Below are 14,741 nucleotides of genomic sequence, written 5' to 3' on the forward strand. Positions count from 1 at the left end.
ATTCCTCTACCCAGCAAGGATCTCATTCAGATTTGATGGAGAAATTAAAACCTTTACAGGCAAGCAAAAGCTGAGAGTTCAGCACCACCAAACCAGCTTTACAACAACTGCTAAAGGAACTTCTCTAGGCAAGAAACACAAGAGAAGGAAAAGACCTACAATAACGAACCCAAAACAATTAAGAAAATGGGAATAGGAACATACATATCGATAATTACCTTAAATGTAAATGGACTAAATGCTCCCACCAAAACACACAGATTGGCTGAATGGATACAAAAAAAAGACCCATATATTTGCTGTCTACAAGAGACCCACTTCAGACCTAGAGACACATACAGACTGAAAGTGAGGGGATGGAAAAAGATATTTCATGCAAATGGAAACCAAAAGAAAGCTGGAGTAGCAATTCTCATATCAGACAAAATAGACTGTAAAATAAAGACTATTATAACAGACAAAGAAGGACACTACATAATGTTGAAGGGATCGATCCAAGAAGAAGATATAACAATTGTAAATATTTATGTACCCAACATAGGAGCACCTCAATACATAAGGCAAATACTAACAGCCATAAAAGGGGAAATCGACAGTAACACATTCATAGTAAGGGACTTTAACACCCCACTTTCACCCATGGACAGAGCATCCAAAATGAAAATAAATAAGGAAACACAAGCTTTAAATTATACATTAAACAAGATGAACTTAATTGATATTTATAGGACATTCCATCCAAAAACAACAGAATACACATTTTTCTCAAGTGCTTATGGAACATTCTCCAGGATAGATCATATCTTAGGTCACAAATCAAGCCTAGTTAAATTTAAGAAAATTGAAATTGTATCAAGTATCTTTTCAGACCACAACGCTATGAGACTAGATATCAATTACAGGAAACGACCTGTAAAAAATACAAACACATGGAGGATAAACAACACACTACTTAATAACGAAGTGATCACTGAAAAAATCAAAGAGGAAATAAAAAATTACCTAGAAACAAATGACAATGGAGACATGATGACCCAAAATCTATGGGATGCAGCAAAAGCAGTTCTAAGAGGGAAGTTTAAAGCAATGCAATCCTAACAGGAGACATCTCCAATAAACCACCTAACCTTGCACCTAAAGCAATTAGAGAGAAGAACAAAAAAACCCCAACGTTAGCAAAAAGAAAGAAATCATAAAACTCAGATCAGAAATACATGAAAAAGAAATGAAAGAAACGATAGCAAAGATCAATAAAACTAAAAGCTGGTTCTTTGAGAAGATAAACAAAATTGATAAACTCAACAAGACTCAACAAGAGTTGAGACTCAACAAGAAAAAACTCATTAGCCAGACTCAACAAGAAAAAAAGGGAGAAGACTCAAATCAATAGAATTAGAAATGAAAAAGGAGAAGTAACAACTGACACTGCAGAAATACAAAAGATCATGAGACATTACTACAAGCAAATCTATGCCAATAAAATGGACAACCGGGAAGAAATGGACAAATTTTAGAAATGCACAACCTGCCAAGACTGAATCAGGAAGAAATAGAAAATATGAACAGACCAATCACAAGCACTGAAATTGAAACTGTGATTAAAAATCTTCCAACAAAGAAAAGCCCAGGACCAGATGGCTTCACAGGCGACTTCTATCAAACATTTAGAGAAGAGCTAACACCTATCCTTCTCAAACTCTTCCAAAATATAGTAGACGGAAGAACACTCCCAAACTCACTCTACAAGGCTACCATCACCCTGATACCAAAACCAGACAAAGAGGTCACAAAGAAAGCAATCTATAGGCCAATATCACTGATGAACATAGATGCAAAAATCCTCAACAAAATACTAGCAAACAGAATCCAACAGCACATTAAACGGATCATACATCATGTCAAGTGGGGTTTAATCCAGGAATGCAAGGATTCTTCAATATATGCAAATCAATCAACGTGATACACCATATTAACAAGTTGAAGGAGAAAAACCATGTGATCATCTCAGTAGATGCAGAGAAAGCTTTCGACAAAATTCAACACCCATTTTTGATAAAAACCTTGCAGAAAGCAGGCATAGAGGGAACTTTCCTCAACATAATAAAGGCCATATATGACAAACCCACAGCCAACATCATCCTCAATGGTGAAAAACTGAAAGCATTTCCACTAAGATCAGGAACAAGACAAAGCTGCCCACGCTCACCACTCTTATTGAACATAGTTTTGGAAGTTTCAGCCACAGCAATCAGAGAAGAAAAGGAAATAAAAGGAATAAAAATGGGAAAAGTAGAAGTAAAGCTGTCACTGTTTGCAGATGACATAGAGAATCCTAAAGATGCTACCAGAAAACTACTAGAGCTAATCAATGAATTTGGGAAAGTAGCAGGATGCAAAATTAATGCACAAAAATCTCTGGCATTCCTAAACACTAATGATGAAAAATCTGAAAGTGAAATCAAGAAAACACTCCCATTTACCATTACAACAAAAAGAATAAAATATCTAGGAATAAACCTACCTAAGGAGACAAAAGACCTGTATGCAGAAAATTATAAGACACTGATGAAAGAAATTAAAGATGATACAAATAGATGGAGAGATATACCATGTTCTTGGATTGGAAGAATCAACATTGTGAAAATGATGCTACTACCCAAAACAAACTACAGATTCAATGCAATCCCTATCAAACTACCACTGGCATTTTTTACAGAACTAGAACAAAAAATTTCACAATTTGTATGGAAACACAAAAGACGCCGAATAGCCAAAGCAATCTTGAGAAAAAAAAACGGAGCTGGAGGAATCAGGCTCCCTGACTTCAGACTATACTACAAAGCTACAGTAATCAAGACAGTATGGTACTTGCACAAAAACAGAAAGATAGATCAATGGAACAGGATAGAAAGCCCAGACATAAACCCACACACATATGGTCACCTTATCTTTGATAAAGGAGGCAGGAATGTACAGTGGAGAAAGGACAGCATCTTCAATAAGTGGTGCTGGGAAAACTGGACAGGTACATGTAAAAGTATGAGATTAGATCACTCCCTAACACCGTACACAAAAATAAGCTCAAAATGGATTAAAGCCCTAAATGTAAGACCAGAAACTATCAAACTCTTAGAGGAAAACATAGGCAGAACACTCTATGACATAAATCACAGCAAGATCCTTTTTGACCCACCTCCTAGAGAAATGGAAATAAAATAAACAAATGGGACCTAATGAAACTTCAAAGCTTTTGCACAGCAAAGGAAACCATAAACAAGACCAAAAGACAACCATCAGAATGTGAGAAAATATTTGCAAATGAAGCAACTGACAAAGGATTAATCTCCAAAATTTACAAGCAGTTCATGCAGCTCAATAACAAAAAAACAAACAACCCAATCCCAAAATGGGCAGAAGACCTAAATAGACATTTGTCCAAAGACGATATACAGACTGCCAACAAACACATGAAAGAATGCTCGACATCATTAATCATAAGAGAAATGCAACTCAAAACTACAATGAGATATCATCTCACACCAGTCAGAATGGTCATCATCAACAAATCTAGAAACAATAAATGCTGGAGAGGGTGTGGAGAAAAGGGAACCCTCTTGCACTGTTGGTGGGAATGTAAATTGATACAGCCACTGTGGAGAACAGTGTGGAGGTTCCTTAAAAAACTACAAATAGAACTACCATATGACCCAGCAATCCCACTACTGGGCATATACCCTGAGAAGACCATAATTCAAAAAGAGTCATGTACCAAAATATTCACTGCAGCTCTATTTACAATAGCCCAGAGATGGAAACAATCTAAGTGTCCATCATCGGATGAATGGATAAAGAAGATGTGGCACATATATACAATGGAATATTACTCAGCCATAAAAAGAAACGAAATTGAGCTATTTGTAATGAGGTGGATAGACCTAGAGTCTGTCATACAGAGTGAAGTAACTCAGAAAGAGAAAGACAACTACCATATGCTAACACATATATATGGAATTTAAGAAAAAAATAAATGTCGTGAAGAACCTAGGGGTAAGACAGGAATAAAGACACAGACCTACTAGAGAATGGACTTGAGGGTATGGGGAGGGCGAAGGGTAAGCTGTGACAAAGCGAGAGAGAGGCATGGACATATATACACTACCAAACGTAAGGTAGATAGCTAGTGGGAAGCAGCTGCATAGCACAGGGAGATCAGCTCGGTGGTTTGTGACCACCTGGATGGGTGGGATAGGGAGGGTGGGAGGGAGGGAGACGCAAGAGGAAACAGATATGGGAACATATGTATATGTATAACTGATTCACTTTGTTATAAATCAGAAACTAACACACCATTGTTAAGCAATTATACTCCAATGAAGATGTTAAAAAAAAAAGAAATATAAGAATCCTTCCTCAGTTTCACCCTTTGAATATTCTTCAGCACTTAATGTGTAAACCAACCTGTTTTGAAGTCATTATTCTCCCTTTACTACTACGATACTGCCCTTTCAAGCTCCAGGATTGCTTGTTTTGAGCTTTCTTGCTGCCTGCTACTGCTAGGGTAGACGGGGCAGTGCAGAAGGAATGGCCTTTGAAGCCAAACGGGCCTTTGCCCTCCCTTGGAAACAACACTGCTACAAGAATTAGATAACACCTGCATGTCACCTAGCACATAGTCAATGCTCAACATGTGGTATCTGGAGAGCCTTGGTTAAGAGTGCAAGCTCCTGGAGGCAGGCAGCCTGAGTTCCAATCCTAGCTCCATCATTTACTACCTGTGTGACAATGAGCAGGTTCCTTTTCCTCTCTGTGCCTCAGTTTCCTCATCTGTAAAATTGAGATGATGGTACTATCATCACAGGGTTGTCCTGAGGAAGAAATATATTAATACAAGTAAACCACTTAGTAGCAGGCTCACAGAAGGGGACAGATACATGTCAAGAGCTCAGGTTCAAGATTCCCAGGGAGTCGATTCAGGTTCTGTCACTGCTGTAGAATAAAGTATTTGGCTAGCCTTTGTCCTTTGTTCCTGGGAGGTAGCCTCTAAACTCCTGGGATTTCCTAAATGATAGTAATATTTTTGTTATTCATAGTGGGCCCTAATAGTTTAGCTAACAGGTGAGCCCTGGTAGACAGCTAGTTTATGTTAATGAGATGACAGCATGGTGGCTAACCACTGCTGAAAGACCAAACACAAGATTAGAGGATTGGGGGGTTTGAGTCCTGTGATACAAACCTGGCCTCTTGGAAGCGGAGGAGGCAATGATCCATTCAACCACACCTACATAATGAAAACTCAATAAAAACTAGATATGTGGGTGAGCTTTCCTGGTTGGCAATATTCTGCATATTGTCACACATCAATGTATCAGGAGAGTAACAGGGTCCTGTCCTGACTCCACAGAGAGAAGACAAGGACATTTTGTGTTAGGGACCATCTCAGACCTCAACCTAAGCATCTCCCCCTTCTGCTGGTTTCTGTTGTATCCTTTTGCTATAATAAAAGTGTAATTTTAAGTACAGCATTGTCCTGAGTTCTGTGAATCATTCTAGGGAATTACAGAGCCTGAGGGGATCACGGGAACTCCTGAATTTGTAGCCAGTAGGTCAGAAGTGAGGGTGGTCCTGGTCCTTCAGCTGGTATCTGAAGTGAGGACATTCTTATGGAAGACTGTGCCCTTAACTGGGGAAGTTTGGCCTAACTCCAGCTATTTGGTTTCAGAAGTCACTGCAGTCACTAAAGTGCCATGTGATTCCCACTCATCCCCCATCCCAACCCTTCCTCAGTATCTCTTCCCCAGAGAATCAGTGACATTGCTCAGCGAACTGAGGCAGGATCTGTGGCTCTCTAGCCCCATATATGAGACAATACCACCAGGACCTCAGCTAGTGGACCCTGCTCTGACTAGCCCCTCAGTGGAGATGAAAGGTGACTTGGACCCCATGTCCCTCCCCTTCCTCTGTGCAGGCAGCCTTGTGAACATACATACACATGTGTGCACATAAACACACGTGCACACTTTGCTGCCTGGCTTGGGCCAATGAGGGGAGGAGATAGAGGCAGGGCCAAAAACACACAGTAAAAGCAGGGACTGCAGCCTTAAGAAAGTGGCTGGGAGCAGATGGCTCATACTATTGACCAAAATCCTAAAGAGAGAAAGGAGTCAACAAGGTGGAGGGAGGGGTGGGGTGGATCAAGCAGGAAACAGTTCAGTCCAAGAGGTGGAGGTCGGGGCTTAGTGGCATGGTCTCTAGCCAGCACCTTCACCTGGGACCAGCTTCCTTCCAGACCCCAGGCTATAGCGATTATTATGGCTCTTTTTCCTGCTCCTTAAACAGACAGGCAATAGACAGGCATTACCCAATATTCTGTATTTTCAACTCTATGCAGATGACTCCTAAATCAACCTTTCTAGTCCTGACCTCTTGTGAGCCCTTAAGTCCAGATTTCAGTGTCCAACTACCTGTTGGATATCTATTGGATGGCCTGCCAATATCTCAAACTAAACATTTCCAAAAGTGAATTAATCAACTTTTAGGGCCCTCATTCTCCTCTTCTGTATTTCTGTTCAGGGTATCACTTCCTCCCATTTGTCTATAGTCTCGTTTTTCAAAATGTGATACTGGGAGGAGCAGCAGCAGCACCACCTGACAGCTTATTAGAAATGCAGAATGTTAGGCCTCATCCCAGACCTACTAAATCAGAATCTGCAATTTAACAAAATACCCCAGATGACTGCTATGCACATTAAAGTTTGAAAAGCACTATGTAAGACACATTCTCCCTAGCACTGCAAACCCTCGAGCATTCCGCCTTACTCAAATCTTCACATCTGCTACTGCTGTAGTCCAAACAGTCATCAATTCTTCCTGGAACTACCGCAAACACTTGCACTGGTATCCTAGATTCCAGATACTCCCCATGGTAACTCCTCTGTTATGTTGTCAAATTCATGATTTAAAACACTTCCCTCCTCAAAAATTTCCAGTGGCTCCTTGTTGCCTATTAAACCTCCCGGCATAGTAGTCAATAAGAAGAAATAACACTACATGATTATTATGTGCCAGGCACTCTACCAAGTGTTTTATGTGTTTTAACTCATTTAATCCACCGAACAACCCTGTAAGTATTACTTTATCTCCATTTTACAGACAGGGAAACTGAGGCATGGAGGGGTTTGGTAATTTCCCCAATATCCTACAGTTAGTTAAGTGACAGAGCATAGAACCAAACCTAGACGACTTGACCCCAGAGCACACATCCATAACCACTGTTCCATATTGCCTCCCTAATTTAGTAGCCTTATCTTTTAAGGTTTACCTCCTAATACTTCCCTGTGCTTCAGCCAAAGTAATCTCTCTGTTGTTCTGCAAATGCATTAGCACCTCCTAACCTCTGTACCTTCACCAATGAGAGGCTCTGTAGCATTACTGGAAATAGTCTTGGTTTCAGAAGCAGACCTAAGTTCAATTTTCAGCCTAGCCACCCTGGGGAAATCATCAAATCTCTCTGAGTCTCATCCCCTCACCTGCAAGTAAAACATAGTTCAAAAACCACCTGAACTAGCTGCTGTGAAGTTTAGAAAATATGCAGAGGATGTTTAGTACAATCCTGGCACATAGCAGGTGGTCAATCATTGATAGCTCTTATGCTCACCTGCAATTCAAATCCTACCCATCCTCTGAGGCCCCCTCAAATGTAACTTCTACCATGTAGCTTGCTTCATCACCCCAACTAGACATGATAGCATCTTCTTTTAAATTTTGTTAATATTTTATGTGTAACTTTCTTATATAGTGTCTTATTTTAGCATTATACATTTGTCTTATCCCTACAAATTAGACTGTAAGCATAAGGAAAGGCCATTTGTATTTCCTAAAGCAACTAGCATAGTGTATTACACACTGTGGGAGTTCAATAAACATTGTTGAATAGAAGTGGACTGGATACTGAGTAATGAGTAACCAGAACCACTAAAATTAATTGGGGGAAAGCTTCATAAAAGAGAAGTGGGTCAGTTTAGACGAAAGGAACTAAAAACACCTAAGCACCTGTAACTACGTCATACCAGGCACTATGCATATATTAGTTCATTTAGTACTCTAATTCTGTGGTGACTTACTACCCTCATTTTCCAAATGAGGAAACTGGGGTTCAGAGTGACTTCCTCAAGGTCAGAAGTCTTCCATGAGAACTTGGACCTACTCACTCTCTTTCACTGTTGTATCTTCAGTGCCTAAAAGAGTGCCTGGAACATAGCGGATACTCAATAAATATCTGTCAAATGAAGTGATGAACAAACAGAGCTAGTAAGCAGAACCAAAACTAGAATCAGTTTCACCTGACTCCCAGGTCAGTCCTCTACTATGTTAAGTTGCCAATTTAAAACAGAGAAAAGGGATGTACCATTTATTGAGCAACTACTATATAATTAAACACTATTTGGTATATAACTAAACGTTTGGGAGGAGGGATTGGGGGGCAGAATGTTGAGCTGACTACACTCAGTTATGGCACTGATTGTGTTAGACACTTCACATAATTTGTCACTACAATTTTGTAAAAACTCTTTGAGGCAGGTATTTTTAACTCCATTTTACAGATGAAAAAACTCTCCATGAAATGACTTGCCCAAATTCACACAAGCGGCAGAGTGGGTGATAACTTTACCTCCAAGTTAACTTTAACTCCAAAGCCTGTGTTCTTAAATACCTGTTCAGGCTTTGGAATTGTAGTATTTGCAGTAGAAATCCTATCCTCTGCAGAGACAGGAGCAAGAGAGCATGAAGAGGACTGCAAGGAGCTGCGACAGGGAGGGCAGGGATAAAACCAAGACGACTGGGGGTCACTGAGCAAATCAACAGTCAAGTTATAACGTCCCATGGGAAGTAATCTCTCATTAATCCCAGAATGCTGCTACTCCAACAAGGGCTAGTGACAAGTCTCCATAAAATGAGGGGACAGCAGATGCAAAGATACTTAAATCGCCTAAAGCTCAGCATTTAACAAAATGCAGGGGACGAGGATAAAAAGGAAAGTGAATGAAAGTTTCACAAGAAGGCGTGGAAACAACGCGGGTGGGGGGAAGCGGTTAGCCCAAAGAACAGGCGCAGTGTTGGGACTGGCATCGGGTACAGGAAGGACCTGCCGTGAGGAAGGGATTCCGGCTCTTTCACGCCACGAGCCCGTCGCCCGACTTCCTTAAGGGGCATCTGCCTCACCCTCGGTCCCTTCTGTCGCAGAACCCAAGCTCACCAGGGGCCTGGGCGTTGCTGTCCCTGGGTCTCCGGGAGACTCCGCCGCTTCCGCCATCTTGGCCCTCCTTCTCCCGGGTCGCTCCCACAGGCCTTTGCGGAACCTGAGACGTGGAGGCCGCGGCCCGTCAGCGCGTCTGCGCGTGGCGGCCGCGTCACCGAAGAGCGCCTAGCAGCTGCTAGCGGCCCCGGCCCTCGGCCCTCCTCCCTTGTCCTCTGGGTGGGGGGCAGGGGTTCGCGTCGCCTCGCTTCCCTTCTTCTGGGCCACGGGTCTCGCTGGACACGCTCCCTTTTTAACACTCCACCCCGATCCTCAGCGAACTCCCGTCGGCCGCGGGGCCGCCACTTCCTTCTCTCCCCCTCCCACCTCTTCGCGCCCCGCCCCCGCCAGCGTCTGCTTCCGGCTCTCTGGAGGAGGCTCGGGGTGCCGCCTCCCACACCAGCACTGCACCTTAGGGAAAAAGCCTGCCCCTCCCCCAGCGGCCGAGAGACTTCCTTTCCCAGTTGCTGAATAAAGGGATGAAGCGCACCTTAACAACTGCTCCCTCCACTGTCGCCCTCGCCTGGATGATTACCTGCGCTTCTCATTCCGCTACTTAGCAGCTTCCCACTTACTGGACTGTTACAAGCTTTCATACTGTCTCCACACCGACCTCCGAAATTGCTTTTCTCCCTCACCCCCTTGGGGTCGGGTGGGGGGAAACTTCTCTGTATGCATTGGCCAACATTTTAATCCCACCACAATTTACCACAGTTTACAAAGTTGCTAAGCGATTTAGGGCAAGTACTGAAGATGTTCAAGGCTGAAAGAGGGCGATTATTGTAAGAATAACTTTTTAAAGAAAACTGCATGTCCCTATCTCGTTTTCCTGTCCTATCTCGGGACTTTCTCTGTGTTTCAGACTCCATTTCACCTCACCTCAGGCTAAAATGAGCTCAGGCAATACATCCATTGTTGATGCAAGCAATATGCAGGGTACTGAGTGCCCACTGGGGCAAATAATTACCAGTTTTCCACTTTTAACAAACAGGGTAGGGGATGATGTGAACTAGCCTTATTTTTTTGGATGGGCAATCTAGGAAAGCACACAAGTAGTAAACTTAAGAAGAAAGAATGTGGCTGTAGTGTGAAGAAATTCCCAAACTAATGAGATGTGTGTGTGTGTTTGTTGTTCTGTTTTGTTTAAATATTCTTATAATTCTCCTTCTCAGACCAAGCACAGTTTCAGTACTTGTGCAAATACTGATGGGAATAATATGAACATTTAGGCCAGTAGATATGAAACTTTTTTTAATGTTACAAGAGATTATTATGTATTGAATACAATTCCCCAGGCCCAGCCTCAGCTTCCCACACCTGCTCCACCCCTCCCACTACCATTCCCACCCTCAATGCCACCCCTACCCCTGTCTTGACCTCAGCACTCATTATCAGATTACCAAATCCGTTCCGGCTTCCCTGAGGCCATTAATAACCTCTTCTATTTCCTTGTCAACCTCCAAAATTAGTTATCTCTCCCCAACTGAAAACCACAACTTATACCACCCAGCCTCATCTTTTGGCCTCTTTACCACTCATTTCAAGATGGCCTTGATGCTGGCTTCAGAGGAGGACAGGCCATAAAACAATTGTTGAGGCAGTCAGTATTTGGCTTACCTAAGCATTATTTCAGTCTAAAAATGCCAGTTTTCCTTATTTAACTAATAGGGTACAGGTTGAGTGTGAGTTAATATGTTATGAAGAGAAACTCAGGAAGGAAGTTTATAGAGGAAGGGGTGGCATAGGGATAAGCTCCTAAAATAGTAATTATTTTATGTTTTTAGTTGCAAGTATATCTCAGAAAATTGCCAAACTCACTCATCATTCTTTAATACACTACAATCATCACCCTCTGTTAGACTATGAACATTTACCACACAGCACGACTCACGGGACTTGCCCAAAATTGCTTAGAAAGTTTGTAAGTGTTAGAAGAGGGATTAACATTTAGACCAATAGGTATGAAGAACTTTGTTAGTTGTTCTAAATTACAAGACAATATAACGTACAACTCTGAAAACAACTGGAAAATATTGAGGAAACAGGCAGTTTCCTGGAGAAATGGTCAAAATTAACTCAAAAAGGAAGCAAGATATTTCGTGAGGACAAAATTTTGGAAGAAAACAATATATAAAAAGCAAGGTGCAGAACAGTTTATATCGTATACTAACATCTATGTAAAAAAGTAGAAGGGAATATATATCCATATACTTGAATATTCACAGACTACGTCCCAATGACTACACAAGAAGCTGGTAACAGTGGTTGCCTCTGGGGGAGAAACTGAGGGACTAGAAATAAGAGATGAGAGGGACTATTTATTGACTTTCAAGGGAGGGCTATTCATTGTATGACCTTTCATGCAGTTTGAAATTTTTACTATATACATGTGTTACTTTAAAAAAAAAAAGTTGCTGGGCTTCCCTGGTGGCGCAGTGGTTGAGAGTCCGCCTGCCGATGCAGGAGACATGGGTTCGTGCCCCAGTTCGGGAAGGTCCCACATGCTGCGGAGCGGCTGGGCCTGTGAGCTGTGGCCGCTGAGCCTGCACATCCGGAGCCTGTGCTCCGCAATGGGAGAGGCCACAGCAGTGAGAGCCCTGTGTACCGCAAAAAAAAAAAAAAAAGTTGCCAAAGAGCTATCCTCCCCTCCCACCCCCAAGGTACTGGATGGTTTCCAAGGCTATCGTCAGGGAAGAAGAAATTTTCCTCTACCCATCTACATTCTTCTGGCTTGTCTAAGAATTAAATTGACATGAGAAAGATTAACAGGAGAAAATCAAACAAGATTTAATAACGTATACATGGAAGAGACCCAGAAAAACTGAGTAACTCACCAAAATAGCCAAAGCCCTCACCTTAAATACTATCCTCAGCTAAAGACAAAAGAGGATTTTGAGGGTGGGGAGCGTCAGTTATGGGAGGTTACCGGGAAAAGCACCATAAACAAGGGTGATTATGATGCAGATTTAAGTCATTCATATTTATGACCATGGTCAGAGCAAGTATGATTGATTGGCCAAGTGAAGGGGTCCCATCTAGCAATAACAAAAGTGGCTCGAACAAAACTGTAACTTCTTTCTTCTAGAATAATTTTCCTAAGGACCATCCAATTAGAGCCTTGGAGAAATCCACCAAGAAGTACTTGGCATAGGTAAATGACCACAAATCCAACAATTGGATTAATTTTTAAAGTCTACATGGGACTTGTGCCAATGATAGAAAAACATTTGAGTTATGTGCAGAAGCCAAAGAAATGAAAAAACACAATAAATAATCATATGGATCAGGTCCAGCATCTTGGGATAGCTGTCTCGTTCTGATGTCTTCTTCTCCTCCTGGGGTGGGAGTCGTTTCTCCTCTGTTTGAGCATTGTTTTAAGGTGAGTTTGAAGTGAGCAGTCCTCTCTATGGACCAGTCCAGTGCAGGGGCCCTTTCAAGTGGGAAATATGAATCCAAGAATCAATTCCCTTCAGTTATGCTGTGCAAGAGCTAATTAAGAGTATCTGACAAGGGTCCTGTAATCTAGGTTGGAGAGAGTCCTTTCAATGATGTCTTTTCCAGTGTACATCATCTCCTGGTTGCAGGCCATAGGCCACCTGATCTTCATCCAAAGATAAGTTGATGTGATAAGCTTCAGAAACAATCTTAGTATGTCCTTTTAATAATTCAATTAAACTTTTGTGATAATGCAACATAGTAACAAGAAGCCATCCAGGAAGTGAGTCTTAAGCAGTAAATACAAAACCTCAAAGACAACAACACTAGAACCCAACATCTACAGAAACAATCTTTTTCTATCTAAAATTACCCTCATTTCTACAAAATATAGCCAAGTTGACTAATTTGCTTGCAAAATAAGTCTGGTTTCAATAAACTTTGCCTGATTATTTGCATAAGAGTAATTGATCACACAAGCTACTTTAAATTGGCTGTGCTGGAACGTTTCATAAGGAATCTCAGACTGAACTTTAAAAGGCCTTTCAAGGCCAGTAAAGCCACGCCAAGTGCTTGTCATCAGATTCGCCTGTACTACCTATATATAGATTGGGTGAATTCCTCCCTTCTCAAGGTCCTCAAAATATTTCAAGGTTCTGGGGCGGCCAGGAAGTGACCTTTCTTATTTACCTGGTAAGGCTGCTGGGCTCCTTGTAAGCAAGGTACCAGATTGTTTCTCCAAGGGGTTTTATGGCTCCATAAAGTTCACCTTAGTTCTTTAAAGCTATCTGATCATATCTGATTCTGTGCAATTTCTCAAATATGACATTCCAGTCAAAAACATGGTAACATAACCAAAGTTTCCAATATGTCCTGTTATAAGAACAGACTCTTATCGAACTTATGCAAATAGCTACATTGCCATAAAGATAAGAATACTCACTGAGTTCCCAAATTCTGGAGGAATCAAGTAGTGAGAAAAGATGAATGCTACAATTCTGCTTACAAAGTTATAATTTACCAAATTGCTATAAGTCATAATTAACTTAAAGTGAAGGGTTTCCTTATATTTGGACAACCAAGATTAAAAACTAGTAATATTTCAGACAGAAAGTTATACAAACTAACATTCAGCCCTATGTAACTAATTCTTGTTGATCATGATCTTCTGTTAACAGTTTTATGAAGTCATCAGGGTTTCCATTAGAATTCTTTATTTTTTTAAATTGGGGTATAATTGTTTTACACTGTTGTGTAGGTTTCTACTGTACAGTGAAGCAAAGTAGAGTTCCCTGTCCTATACAGCAGATTCTCATTTGTTATCTATTTTATACATATTAGTGTATATATGTCAATCCCAATCTCCCAATTCATCCCACGCCCCCCTTCCCCCCTTGGCGTCCATACGTATGTTCTCTATGTCTGTGTCTCTATCTCTGCCCTGCAAACAGGTTCATCTGTACCATTTTTCTAGATTCCACATATATGCATTAATATACGATATTTGTTTATCTGTTTCTGACTTACTTCACTCTGTATGACAGTCTCTAGATCCATCCACGTCTCTACAAATGACCCAATTTCATCCCGTTTTATGGCTGAGTAATATTCCATTGTATATATGTACCACATCTTCTTTATCCATTCATCTGTCGATGGACATTTAGGTTCCTTCCATGTCCTGGCTATTGTAAATAGTGCTGCAGTGAACATTGGGGTGCATGTGCCTTTTTGAATTATGGTTTTCCCTGAGTATACGCCCAGGAGTGGGATTGCTGGGTCATATGGTAATTCTATTTTTAGTTTTTTAAGGAACCTCCAGACTGTTCTCCATAGTGGCTGTATCAATTTACATTCCCACAAACAGTGCAAGGGGGTTCCCTTTTCTCCACACTAGGAAAACTGGACAGCTACATGTAAAAGAATGGAATTAGAACACTCCCTAACACCATACACAAAAATAAACTCAAAATGGATTAAAGACCTAAATGTAAGGCCAGAAACTATCAAACTC

At 41.3% G+C, this 14,741-nt stretch overlaps 1 protein-coding gene across 7 annotated transcripts in view; it reads right to left on the reverse strand.

Moving 5' to 3' along the window:
• The window catches only part of YIPF6 (Yip1 domain family member 6), an 87,647-nt gene extending 78,027 nt beyond the window's left edge, over positions 1–9,620 (reverse strand). For 3 of the 7 annotated variants that reach the window (XR_010940006.1, XM_067723419.1, XM_067723415.1), the window contains exon 1: positions 9,254–9,614. Coding sequence is in view for 4 of the 7 variants with exons in the window: in XM_067723419.1 (XP_067579520.1) it covers positions 9,254–9,310 (57 nt within the window). In the remaining 3 variants the exon portion in view is untranslated. Of the gene's footprint in view, positions 1–4,772; positions 4,866–9,219 lie in introns of those variants that run through there. The other 4 variants (XM_067723418.1, XM_067723417.1, XM_067723416.1 and 1 more) reach the window with 4 other exon arrangements.
• Between the last annotated feature and the right edge of the window lie 5,121 nt (positions 9,621–14,741).

This window comes from Pseudorca crassidens, chromosome X (genome assembly GCF_039906515.1).
Source record: "Pseudorca crassidens isolate mPseCra1 chromosome X, mPseCra1.hap1, whole genome shotgun sequence".
Classification (NCBI taxonomy): domain Eukaryota; kingdom Metazoa; phylum Chordata; class Mammalia; order Artiodactyla; family Delphinidae; genus Pseudorca; species Pseudorca crassidens.